Raw genomic sequence first — 14690 nt, 5'->3', positions numbered from 1 at the left:
TTTCTGATCATTTGGGCCTATCAGTCATCACAGTTTTGGTCTGATATAAGCAATTCAGATTGAGTGGTACCTTTGTCTCAAGCCCAAGACTAAAACATCTATGATAGACATATATATCTGATCAGAAACGGCCGAAACCAAAATGAACAACAGCAGATCGTGGAACCCCTTGGTTACGGTATTTTCCCACAAAAAAATTGCTTGGAATGGTAAATGCTATTTGCAGACTGATGTGCTTAATCAGCGATGGTAGGCAGACCAGAATGGCCAAGAAAACGTACAAAACTAAAATATCAGAGGTCATATTAACCTCCGTGGTTCTGGAACGTATAGTTAGTGGTTTCTGACCATTTGGGCCTATCAGTCATCACAGTTTTGGTCAGATATACACAATTCAGATTGAGTGGTAAGTTAGTTTCAAGCCCAAGACAAAAACATCTATGATAGACATATATATCTGATCAGAAACGGCCGAAACCAAAATGAACAACACCGAGGTATTGGTAACCTCCGTGTTACGGTATTTTCCCACAAAAAATTGTTTGGAATGGTAAATGCTATTTGTAGACGGATCTGCTAAATCAGCGATGGTAGGGTCCTAACCCTTCTAACTAACGCCTTTCCAAGAATACTGCTCTGGAAATCATAAGGTCCAAAATATCATAGTTCTCTTCCTGAAATAGCTTGGCTCAACAATTTCAGCTGAATGACAATTTTCCCTGGACAATTTTAAACAGTGACCAATTTTACACTCAAAATTGGTCAACCATATCCGCACCTCTCCAACAATGAAATATCTCTTTCATGCTCAAAATTCTTCTAGGTTTTTGCAGTATAAGGACCTTAATATCAATCAACCTTTCTTGAACATACCGCAGATTTCTAAAATTACATACATTCCTCTAGCTCGCTGGTTTTTCAAAGTTGCGAGTTACTTTATCTTAATTTTAACCCCACAAAAGTCAATAGTTCCGATAAATTCTCCCTCTGCAACAGGCAGGATCGAGAAGATTGTTTTCAATTTTTCGCAGAATGTCCAGTTTTAGCGGTATTCCGAGCACGGTATATAGGCTTGCCCACGTTGACAAAAAAAGCACCTAATCTCTTTATTAAATAACCCCGTGTCCGAAAATTTAGTAAAGTTTGCGAGGGAAGCCTGGAACTACAGAAAAGTTACTAGTTTTTTATCTCAATTATTAAATGTTTATTGTATATATTAGATGCACCCCTGGTTATTTATATGTGCATAAATGTATGTAAACATACATAGATATGTTGTTATTTTAATTTACTTATATAGTTTTTTTTCTCTCTTTTGTTTATTCCTTGAGAAGAAATGTGTTGTTCGTTTATTAAAAATTTATAGTTGATGACGGTTGATAACCATTGTTATGTACTTTTTAGTCATGTGCAATATTTTCTCTCTTTTGTTTATTTAATAACGTGTATTTTTTCATTCAGCGATGGTAGGCAAGCCAAAACTGCACTTGATCTGTTTGTTCACAACTTGTTCTTGATAACATCTGAGTTCATATTAACCACCGTGGTTCTGAAACATGTAGGTTAGTGGTTTCCGATCATTTTGGCCTACCCTCATACTTTTGGCCTGACAGAAGCACTTCAGATTCTGTGGTGTTTCATTTGACCAAGTTTATGAAATGTTGAAAAACGACTTATTAAAGACAGAAGCCGAAATTAACAACAGCAGTTCATATTAGCCGCCGTGGTTACGGTGTTTTTCCACCATTTTTGGAATAGTAAATAATTTGTGTAGTCTGATCTACCAAAACGACTAATAGTCTAAAATAGAGTTGATAGGTAGGCTGAAATGCTCAAAAACGACCAAAACTAAAATTAATAACAACAGAGGTCATATTAAGCCCAGTTTCGGTGTTTTCCCACTGAAAAATAGTTTGGAGTAATAATTACTGTGTATACTGTTGGACCAACACACTACTGTGTATAATAATGGCTAAAACATTGATGAAAGACACACCAAAATTCTCGGAAATTACTAAAACTAAAATTAATAGCAACAGAAATCGTATTAAGCATGTAGATTGGTCGTTTCCAATCATTTTGCCCGGTCTATCTATCCTCATAATATTGATCTGTCGGAAGCAGTTCCGGTTCTGTTGTGAGCTTTTCGTTAGCCAAAGTTGGTGAAATGCTAAAACAGGAACGATAGACCAAAACTAAGACAGAATCATCAGAAATGCGAAGTAGACGCTTAAAGGAATAAGCTTAATGGAGGCTGAACCTAAACTACCTCAGGGGTAGTGCACTTTTCGCGGTTTACATTCAATATACATCTACAATTCTAGATATATAGATTTTTTTTTATGGATAGATCTTTCAGATTGCAGTTGAAGAAGGGAAGACTTTTGGTCACCAGTGACCTAGACGATGGAAGAACATATAGAAATAGCCTTCAAAAGAATATTTAATTGACTATTATTTTAAAATTATTGTTGGAGCATTGGCTACTGTCCGCAGAAACTTGGAAAGGACCACCATCGTCGGTTACACAGTAGCTAGTAAGAATAAGTATACACCGTGAAGATATCGCTCAAGAGCAGCACTCTTAATCAGTTGTCGTTGTGAAGATAAATCACAACTCCGACCAGATCCCGTTAAGTGCTCCAAATATAGCATCGGTATTTAACAAAGTCGAGACGCGTTTAGTAGTTGACAAGTGGAATAATTCGTTCGAGGTGGGCCGCAACAGCTGTTCGATAAACCGTCGAGTCGGAACAGCCCATCCGAGTACCTTTATCTCGAACGGCCTCCTAATCTCTCGGCAGACAAATCCGACGGGTTTAAATCTACAAGAGCAATTAGTCTTGACGCTATTTATGGCTTTGTTTAAATAAAATAGCACCCGTCTCAATCCAAGTAGATAAGGAAATGGTCTGGTCGGCACATCCCTCATGGGCACAAATCGATGCCAATGTTTTTACAATGAAAAGAGCTGTAATTTATTTTTTTATAAAGGAACAGCTTAAAGCAGTAAAGCTTCCGAATCGATTAGATAGATATGTTTATTTAAGGAAAACATTCTTGTAAAAGCGGTTCGCAAATCGAAACAGGACCACGATAAAAGCTGTTAATTTTTCTCCCTGGAGAAAAACGCTTTCCAGTGGTGAAAAATTCGTGAAATAAATAATAACATTGGGATTGTGAGCTTATTTTGAAATAATTGATTAAGAAGTGAACCTCTTGAGCGGAACTTAAGTCATTTTCTGTGATAAGCCAAATTGTTTTGAAAGTTGGGTGACGAGGGGCGCGTGGCTTACCAAGCTGCCGCACTGCACACGAGGCATCAACATCGCAGCGTACGCAAGTAATAATGATCGACCCTCCCTCCCGATAGGCGATGACAATACTAATGAATTACTAATACAAAACGTGTCTTTGCCCGACACGTGGCTCAGAACGGTGGGGACTGTTATGTGCTTTGACTCCCAAAGGAACAGCGTTTGTAAAAAAAAAAGTTTTGTGCACGCCGCAATCATTAATTGTTTTGTTTATAAATAGCAAGACGTAAGAAGATTGTGATAAACAAGTCTGAGGAGGGATGAACCTGAAATTTGGTCGTTCTTGGTCGTATTTCTCTGACATTTTACTACAGACCAAAACAGTAGGGATAAAACGACCAAAACGATCGGAAAAGACCTAGTTTCATCTATCCGACCATGGTTATTTTTAAAAATCTTCAAATTGCTCCGGTCAATTTTAGTTGCGTTTCCTTTAACAAGTTATATAATTTTTCTTAAGGACCTCATCATTGTTCAGGAATGCCATTTTTTCCTATTGCAAAGGATGTGCTGTGTTGTTGCTGTGTGCTCTAGACACAGTAGACATAGGTCATAAATAATGTCCAATAAATATGCTTGTTAGAATTTTCATTCCCTTTCTGTTGTGAAGAACTTTATCTTTCTATACATCTATGTACCTCACGATCTTGTAAAAAGAGAATTGGCTTCACAGAAATCACACCGACACACTGAATATATTGAAAATGCACATGACTGACGGACCAGTCAGACCAACCCAGCGACAATAGGCAGACTAAAATGATCGGTACCATACAAATTTCAGGTTCATCACACAGCAGATAACACGGAGAAATAAATGTTCTTTATGGTAGTCAAAAACCAAACACCAATGTAGATGGCGAAAATTTAGCTCTTTTATGACATTATTAAATTTAGTGATAGAATTCTTCAAGGGGTCTTTTATGAAATGGTCAGATCCTGTCTTGCGGCATGACACATGTTGATTTTTTTGGGGATGTCCTGCTTGATGATGCTGATTTTGCTGGGATGACAATTTGGCTTCCAGCTCAAGCAGTCTTTATCACAGCACAATGATTTATCATATAGAAAATTTGTGTAAAGCCTAACATAATGAATATGGTGAAATCATTTTGGTCTCCAATTGCTGTTTGGACAGTCAGTCGCGTTTCGGACTTCAGTGGTGAGTTATGCAAATTGACATTTGTATTCGTTAGGGGGGGGGAACAAATAAAAGAGAGACTCGACCTTATCTAAAACAAAACAAAAATTACTTGGCTATCTGGTATTCTTTTGCTGCCGACAGATGCATCCACCTCTACTCGTTTTCGTTAGTCGAATCCTTACGTCTGTAAAATTCAACGGGGTTTTTAGTTGGTCAGGGATGTAAGCAGGGCCAGTCAAGTCACTAACTTAACACTGAAGATGACGAAATGCAGAAACACGTCTGACAGAACAACTGGCGACGATAGGCTAACTAATTATCGGTGACGACCAAATTTCAGGATCATCACCTCTCAGATAACATGGTGAAATGTTGTTGGTTAAAAATCAAGCTCTTTTATAAAAATTAATCAGTTTAATGGCAGAATACTACATGGTTTCTGGTTTTACTAACTGGTCACATCCTTGCGGCATGACATATCTTGATATTTTTGGGATGACCTGCAGTTTGTCCTGCAGCTCAAACATCCTCAGTTATCAAAGCACAATGATTTAACATATAGAAAATTTGTTTAAACCCAAACACTAATGAATATAGTGAAATCATTTTGGTCTCCAATCATTGCTGTTTAGACAGTCACTCGCGTTTCGGACTTCTTTGGTAGGTTTACTCGTTTTCGTTAATCGAGTCTCTTACGCCTGTAAAATGCAAAGGTGTTTCTAGTTGGTCAGGGTTCTAAGCAGGGCGAGTCAAACCACTAACTCGACACTGAAGATGGCGAAATGCAAAAACACGACTGGCAGAACAACCTGGCGACGATAGGCTGACTAAAATTATCGGTGACGACCAAATTTCAGGATCATTACCTCTCAGACAACATGGTGAAATGTTGTTGGTTAAAAATCTCGCTCGTTTATAAAATTAATCAATTTAAAGACAGAATTATTCATGGTTTCTGTTTTTACGAACTGGTCAGACCCTATCATGACACATCTTGATATTTTTGGGATGACCTCTAGCTCAAACAGCCTGAATTATCAGAGCACAATGATTTATCATATATAAAATTTGTGTAAAACCAAACTCTAATAATATGATGAAATCATTTTGGTCTCCAATCTTCGTTGTTTGGACAGTCAGTCGCGTTTCGGACTTCGGTGGTGGATTTACTCGTTTTCGTTAGTTGAGTCTCTTACGTCTGTAAAATTCAAAAAGATTTTTAGTTGGTCAGGGCTGTAAGCAGGGCGAGTCAAACCACTAACTCAACAGTGAAGATGGCGAAATGCAAAAACACGACTAGCAGAACAACCTGGCGACGATAGGCTGACTAAAATTATCGGTGACGACCAAATTTCATGATTATCACCCCTCAGACATCATGGTGAAATGTTGGTTAAAAATCAAACTTTTTTATAAAAATTAATCAATTCAATGGCAGAATTCTTTGTGGTGTCTTTTTACAAACTGGTCACACCCTATCTTGCGGCATGACACATCTTGTCTAATAGTTTCATGAACTAAATTAACAAAACACTTGCGGCGAAGTGAAATTCAATTTGTATAAATCGCCCTCCAGATGCATTTACTCGCATGTTCGCCATAAACGTCAACCCTACATTTTAATATAAAAAAAAGCACAGGGACCCATCGAGTACGTTGAAATCTATCGAGTCACGGCAATAAAAATTCAATCGAACACAATTTCACTTGGACGTTTGAGAAATGGATAGCGAAGGGGGCCCCGGACCGTCCTTTTCAGCCGAGAGGGGGCGGAACGCAGAAACCGATGACTCTGCCGCCTCCAAACACACCCACGGTCTTCATTTGGCCACGTCACCCAATCCCTCAAGATTAAGGCCATAAAACCCGGACATAAAATTTGGTCTGGCGTGTAAATTATCTACCAAACGAATTGACTTGAGTGTGATTCGACATGGCATGGAGTCCAACCTGCATACACCTATTTATTATACAGAAGTATATTTTTTAAAAAACTACTTTTTCACTTAATGCTCAATGTGTACAGACATGCTAGAACAATTTAACTTAACAATGGAAGGAATAAAATATTGATTACAACAAACTGTATTTAGTTTTGAAGATAAAATTTACAATTTTTTGTACGGTCAGAATGTTTAATCATTTTGTATGAGTCAAGTTGGAAATATACAATATTATAGCATCACAATGTTGTGAGTTTAGTTGCAGTAATCTGCGAGATGATGAACCTACAGTTTGGTCGTTAGATATCATATCTCAACCGCTGGATTGGCTAGTCAGTCGCGTTTCGGCATTTCGCCATCAACAGTGTTGGGTTATTGGCTTGCCTCACCCTACTTACAACCCTGATCAACTGCAAACTCGATCTGTGTGCATAGACCCAATGCCGAAATGTGTCTGACATACCAAAACAGCGACAATAGGCACACCAAAAGGACCAAACTAGAGATTCATCGCCCCGCAGATATCACGGAGAAATGTCAAAATATTTTATATGTGCTGATATTTTCAATTGCAATTTTTCGATGAGGTTCGAATTTATTTTGGCTTGCATTACCTTAGTATAACAGGAGCAATGCATACGTGGCCGACTACAGCGATTGAAACCGCATTCGACTGCCCACCCTTACATGTTTATGTACCAAAGGTGGCTTTTGGCCAACATGCTTCTGAGATGCAAGGAAGTAGAGCCAAATCTAAGGATAAGCCACCAAAAATTCTGCAAAGAAAATAAATGAGATGGATATAACGATATCAGACAAAATGAGAGAAAACCACAACATTGACAGATCCTTCCAAGTGGTCATATGTAATAGAAGATGCCTTTGGAAGAAAGGTAGCCCCAAGTTTTCAAGAAGGTGAGCTAACGTGGTACACAGGTCGAACGTGGAAGGGAGTAGGTGTAGGAGTAACAGCGCCGAACCCTACAAAATACCCTTGGACTAATCCCATGCGTATGCTTTCAGCTCCAGACTTTCGTTGGAGTGCCTAAATTGCCTAATGGCTCTAGAAAAACAAAACGTGGTTATCTTGATGGAGAAGGAATGAACAGGCTGACAAACTAGCCATAAAAGGGGCACTTTCTTACCCATAGTAACCAGAATCACAACTAGGTGCACTGGATTGTGTGCTTAAGTTGGAACTGGAAAAATGACTTGAGAAAGAAAATCTCAGCACTGGACAAGAAACCCAGGCACGAGGGAAGCTAAGAGATTTTTAAATATCTGAAAAAGGAAGGCGAAGGAACTCTTGTCACTCAGCTGGCAGGATTTGAGGACTTATAAGTCTCTATACCGGCCACTGCCCTCATAACTACAACTAAAGAAAATCGCTGAAACAGGTGGAAACATACCGACTTTGTCAGGAGAATCGGAAACATCGTCACATATCCTTTGTGAATCTGAAGCACTTAGATTACCTACCAGGAGAGAGCAAGCAGAAAAACAATTAACTATAAATAATTAATTCATCAAAGCGTTTACTTTTTCTTTTTTTAGTTTTAGGGACGGCATACTCCATTGGTCATCACCAGCCCGCTCTTCCTTAGCTTTACATTTATCTTCTTATCTTTCTCGCGTTTTAATCCTACTAATTTCTTTTTCTGTTTCTCCAGCTGAGTTACGATATTTTATGGTGCAACGGTAACCAACTCTCTTTTCTTTGTCCTATTGCCAGCCTCGATGTATATCAGGGCCAATTGTGGATAAAATAAGACAAATAACAAATACAAAAACATATAAACTAGATGAGAACATGATAGTCTGGTTATCATTCACACTACCCCAGAATACTCGATATTCTTCGGGGTAATTGGGGATAAACCTCTCTATCCACGCTAATAAATTATATTCGCACATTCAGTCAATCTACCCCAGCAGAAATACATGCCATCAATGCTTTTGCAAGCCTATATGCCGTGCTCGGAATACCGCTAAAACTGGGCATTCTGCGAAAAATTGAAAACAATCTTCTCGATCTTGCCTGTTGCAGAGAGAGAATTTATCGGAACTATTGACTTTTGTGGGGTTAAAATTAAGATAAAGTAACTCGCAACTTTGAAAAACCAGCGAGCTAGAGGAATGTATGTAATTTTAGAAATCTGCGGTATGTTCAAGAAAGGTTGATTGATATTAAGGTCCTTATTCCGCAAAAACCTAAAATAATTTTGAGCATGAAAGAGATATTTCATTGAGGGAGAGGTGCGGATATGGTTGACCAATTTTGAGTGTAAAATTGGCCACTGTTTAAAATTGTCCAGGGAAAAATTGTCATTCAGCTGAAATTGTTGAGCCAAGCTATTTCAGGAAGAGAACTATGATATTTTGGACCTTATGATTTCCAGAGCAGTATTCTTGGAAAGGCGGTAATTAGGAATGGTTAGGACCTACCATCGCTGATTTAGCACATCCGTTTACATATAGCATTTACCATTCCTAACAATTTTTTGTGGGAAAATACCGTAACCAAGGGGGTTACCAATACCTCGGTGTTGTTCATTTTGGTTTCGGCCGTTTCTGATCAGATGTATATGTCTATCATACATGTTTTAGTCTTGGGCTTGAGGACAAACTTACCACTCAATCTGATTGCTTATGTCAGACCAAAACTGTGATGATTGATAGGCCCAAATTGTCAGAAATCACTAACTATATGTTCCAGAACCACGGAGGTTAATATGACCTCTGATATTTTAGTTTTGGCCGTTTTCTTGGCCATTTTAGTCTGCCTACCATCGCTGATTAAGCACATCAGTCTGCAAATAGCATTTACCATTCGAAGCAATTTTTTTGTGGGAAAATCTTAAAAGAGGTTAAACAGGCAAAAAATCCTTATAAGATCAGAAACCCAAGCAACCATTAAAGATTAGCACGTAAAAGAATCACATCAAAATTAGTCAGTGAATGCATCTAAAATCTCCAAAACCTGGGGAAACACAACAACCTGATAATATCTTGGGTGCCAGGCACAAAGGAATTTTGGGTATCGAGAAAGCAAACAGACTGGCCAGAGGATCCGCATGGCCATACATAGGCCCCGAACCTATACTTGGGATAACAAAAACAAATATAGAATCCTCCATCGCAGAATGGATTCAAACAAAACAAAAGGAGAAGTGGATAAACCCTAGCGGCGCTAGACATAGTAAAATTATGATGAAACAACCATCACCAAGACTGGCAAAATCGTTACGGCAATTGGAGAGGGCTAAACTCAGAGGACAAACAACGATGCCATCTGCTGATTATGTAACGAGGAGGAAACAGCCGCCCATATCATCTTCGAATGTTAGCAACAGCTCAACGGAGATTCAACCTAACATAGGAAAAAACTTAGGGAATAAAATTGTAGCAGCGATAGTCAATGACCTGATACTTCTAAGGAGAAAGATTGAATCTATTGCACTGAACTAAGGAACTAGGAAGGTACAATAAGCCAGAAGGCTGCAGTGCCTGGGGAACACAAACCCCGCTTCCTAATGTCCTTATCACCATACCATCTACCCCAGAGTGATCAATATTCCTCGGGTTAACTGGGAGCAAACCCTTTTCATGCTAATAAATAACATCTGCTCAGCACAAATCATTCACACTTCCCAGAGTACTCGATATCCCCCGGGGTATTTGGGGAACAAGCCTCTCCATTCACGCAAATAAATACATTCGTTCCAATAAATAACATATCAATGCATACAAAGATCCCATATTCAACTAAAAGTATTTATGACCCTAAGAAATAAGAAATGTGCTTGCTGCGGTGCCTCAAGGCTGCGCATAGGTCGTTCGAGATGTCGTATTTTCTCTGCTGACTTAGGTCTTTGCAGTCTGTTATTATATGCTCACCGTGATAAGCTCTCCACAGAACGTTTACTCGATATGTCCATGTGAATATTTCCCCTTAATTATAATTTGTTGAACGATGTCCCCTGGGACTTGACTCGTGGAATTTACACAAATAACACTTCTCTTTCAGCCCTGGGCTTGCCAAAGATGAACTAACATATGTCAGAATATTAGTATAGCCGTGTTATTACGTATTATAAATATTTTATCATCCTGAGACAGGAGTGGGAAATCCTTGTTCGGGCGGCATTTTCGCCTAATTACATCTTGCCCCGTGTGACAACTACATCCCATTCCGTTCCAATTTTATAAATAGCCACCCCGGTTGCATTAATCCTGTTGTGTCGCCTCTCTGCTCTTCAGCATCTTGTCAGACGGCTACCATTCTTATAAATGTTTGGGTAAAAATGACGTTTAAAAATCTGTCCGGGAGTTAATCATTATTAAGACGGCCGACGAGTAGATTTTTCAGCGAGTCTATTCTTGTATTATTTAAAAAGCTCTTTTATAAATACGTTTAGGAGCGAATGGGATTTATTTATAAACACAATTTCGACTCGTGTTACCCCAAAAGAGGATCAAGGGGGAATATCAACAAACTAAAATTTTTAAAAAATTATTTGGAGATTCAGCCAGGGTGCAAAATGGAAAATACTTCAAAAATTCAAGTTGAAACTGGTTTTGGTGAAAATGCAAGAAATGAATTTCTATTTTAATGTGTTCAATATGATCATTTTTCCTTTTTTTATTTATTAAAACTGGCCTTGCTAAACATGTTTATAATATGTTGTGTAACATACACAAATGTACATATTATTCTGCCACGGAGCAGCTCTCGCGTATCAAGTGTCTTGCCTTGACTTACTTATATCCCTGACGTTGCATTCCTTTTCCTGTAATGACACATTTCTTTTAAAAGTGACAATGTGAATAAATATTGGAGTCAACAAAAAAATAGTAGTATTGTCCTTAAATGCAAATGTTGACTTTAAGATGGTTAAATTTTTAGCAAAACCCACATTTCGAATTCTCGTATTCTCTCCGTTTCACAATCATGGAATCATGGAAACCTATCCTATTCTTAACTCAAACTTAATCTAAGCGGAAAGTGTGCTTAAAGATGGATCTGAAAAAATGTCTTGAGAAGAAAAAACTCAGGCACTGGTGAAAAAGCCCCAGGCATGGCTTCTATACTGACCTAGCATCTGAAGAAGATGGCCAAGTTGAGACGGGGATTCACACTATCAATAAGTACCTTAGACAAAAGACAGGATAAAAGTGAGGATATAATAGAAATCACTAACAATCCAAGAACCTTCTGTCGAGTTTCAGAAGGAAAGAAGCAACAGAATGCAACAAAAGAAGCAGGAATAACCTTGGAACCCTAATAGGTCACTGCGGATTGAAAAGGCATTCAAAGAAGATTGATATCATTCAACACTTACATCTGCTCACTGTGGAGCTACACTTGCCCGCAAGGAAGAAGTGTTTTGGCATGTACAACATAGCCGTAGAAGAAATTCAACTACTGAAACCGGGCCTACTAATAAAATATCTTTTTGAACAACAGTGTGCTATAGGTACAGAACGGGAGATACAATAGCGCTCAAAGAACGCAGTATATTACACAAACCAAATATTACATCTACATCCTTCATGAATGTGAAAAACTAACCTTTATACAGAAGAGGCAATGAGGCAGTGCTTATGCACTTATCTTTGTGGAAAAAATGGCATTCGTAATGGCCATAATCGTAAGAGTTCCACATAGATTTGTAGGTTGTAGGCTATGAAATACCCTTGGACTAATCCCAACCGTTTTCCAAGCAACACCTGGATCTCCTATGCACAGGAGTTAACAAAGAAAAATATAAAAGGTTATCAGATTTAAATACTCTCAGACCGTCTGACAGCTATAAAGGCATTAAATGCGTATGCTTTCAGCTACAAACTTTTGTGGTAGTTCCTAAATTGCCTAATGGCTCTAGAAAAACAACGTGGTTATCTTGATATAGAAGGAATGAACAGGCTGACCAACTAGCCAAAAAGGAGGCAGCCCTCTTACCAACAGTACCATAACCACAACTTGGTACACCGGAGTGTGTGCTAAGTTGGAATTGGAAAAATGACTTGAGAAAGAGAACCTCTACACTGGACGAAAGCACCAGCCCCATGGCCCTCGGAGGATCTGACTCGTAGTAAAAGGGTCATCTTCACCGGATTAAGAATAGGCCATGCGAGGTTGACACACTTACTTTCGGGGCAAATCCTGCGTATGTGTACGGCAAACAGAGAAAGGTTGCTCGAAGTGTACCACTTAATGAAGGGGCGATTCCCTGGCTCCATACAGAGAGCGCGCAGGAATATCAGAGATTGTACTTGAGCACGGCAGCGAGTATTTAGGTTCCGATTCGTGCATGAAACCGGATTGTTCTATTGTACATAGTTATAATAGTTGTGTATGCTTAGTTTGCGTGAGTGAATGTATTTATTAGCGTGAATTTATTATGTGAGAGCGTCGATGGTGGAATATCGAGACCCCATCGACCTTAGATTATGTAAGGTGCATAGTACGTGTAAAGGTTGAGTTGAGTGTGAATGTATTTATTGGCGTGAATGTTTGATGTGAATGGGTCTATCGCGGAATATCGAATACCACATCGACCCTCAGTTAGGCTAGTTTTATAATATGTGTAAAGGGTGATGGAGGAATATCGAGTACTCCATCACCCTAATTGAATGAATGGAATGTAAATAGAAGTGAATTATTTAAAAATGAACGAATGGGTTTGGAACTGTATGCTTTGGGTGGTGAATTGACCTAGCTGTTGACAGTGCCTCCCCCCCCCGGAGCCCAACCTAGGTGACTGGACGGTTAAGACTGAGGTCTGCCCCCCGACTGCCAACACACGGGGTGGGTGATTCTCGAGTCTGCCGGCAATTTACTGTAACTAGCAAAAGCTAGAATTGCCTATGAGAAGCCTATATTGGTATATATGTACATACTTGTACAAATCCAAATCCAAAATCTTCTGATAAGGCTATGGAGGTTGATTTAACAACCTGAAACTAGCCAGTGAATTATGAAAATAGAAGAGCACAATAAATCCACTTAGGTAGTGGTGCAGAGGGCCTTATGGCCACCTATTTTATCCCCATCCGTATATTCTAATTCGTACCATAAGATTATTAATTATACTAGTTTGTATAGCTTTGTTCTTTTCAACCTTCTAATGGTGTTTCGTTTGTGTAGGAGTTTGGTCGCTGATATCACCGCTGTGTCATCAGCAAACGTTGCAAATTTTACATCGTCCATTTTTGAATATGTGCATATTACTCATATGCAAACGATTCCGCCATTCTTACAGCAAACCCAGATACAGTTGTGATCTTTAGAAACCTTTAGGCTCATCTCTCCCCTTTGGAAGAATGTTCAAGAAATGGAGGATCAGACTCAACGAAACCAAATCTCTGCAAATTACCTTTCGCCCTATCACCTCTCCTTCAATCTACTACACTTTTCCATTCCCAGCTCAATGTCGTCCACTATTTGGAACAGTACATTGGAAAATACCCCCAGGCAATCTGAATGTAAGGATTTGAAATGTTGAGTTCAACCAAGCGTTCCAACCTCAAAAGAATTAGTGACTCCAGTCCCAAGCTGCCTACTTCGTATCCGGCTTAACAACACACTCAATATTCCAAATACTACGTCCTCAAAACCTCAATTGATTTTTTAAATTTTTTTACGAGGGTTTGCAACAGCAGAGGTCAAACCCCAGGGTGTTGGTATTTTTGAAAAAAAAAACCTGGCCGCTGGATTCGAACCCGGGACCTTTACCTTATATTGATGACCTCCTCTATTGTACACTGTTCTTTCATTTCATTTGTCCTTTGCATATTTTATTGAGAAATAATTTGTGGTTTGGTCGTTTCCCTCGTTGTTTTAGTATCAAAGACGCATCGCGACATCTTCAGATTTGGTTTGTACTTGGTCAGGGTTATAAACAGGGTGAGGCAAGGCACAAACCGAACATTGAATATAACAGCAAGGGGTTGATAATAAACTACACTACTCTACATTCCTCGAGCTTTATTTTAATGTTATATTTATTTTATTCTGTTTTAGGGGTTCACCGCTCTTCACATAGCTATGCAGTACGGCCACGACGACGTCTACAATCTCCTCGTGGAAGTATACGGTAAGTTCTCGGTCAATTATAAATCGTATTGTACATAGATGGAAACAAAGTCAAACTTGACTCGGCCGGTCGGGAATTACGAGATAATTCGTAATTGGTTCTATCGTTGTGGAAATGAAATCGAGGAATGTCAACACGAGTTGATAGGCCTGTTCTATCTGCACCATTAAACACCCAGTTATTAATG

General features: G+C 38.9%; 1 protein-coding gene across 1 annotated transcript in view; it reads left to right on the top strand.

Moving 5' to 3' along the window:
• Nucleotides 1-14690, top strand: part of LOC112126984 — a 36160-nt gene that overhangs the window by 12942 nt on the left and 8528 nt on the right. Inside the window, exon 3 of the mRNA XM_024227134.1 lies at nucleotides 14431-14503. Within this exon, the coding sequence (XP_024082902.1) occupies nucleotides 14455-14503 (49 nt within the window). The 5' untranslated portion in view covers nucleotides 14431-14454. The remainder of the gene's footprint in view (nucleotides 1-14430; nucleotides 14504-14690) is intronic.

Source organism: Cimex lectularius, unplaced genomic scaffold (genome assembly GCF_000648675.2).
Source record: "Cimex lectularius strain Harlan isolate CLEC.00 unplaced genomic scaffold, Clec_2.1 scaffold158, whole genome shotgun sequence".
Taxonomy (NCBI): domain Eukaryota; kingdom Metazoa; phylum Arthropoda; class Insecta; order Hemiptera; family Cimicidae; genus Cimex; species Cimex lectularius.
This window is presented reverse-complemented; position numbering and strand designations above follow the sequence as displayed.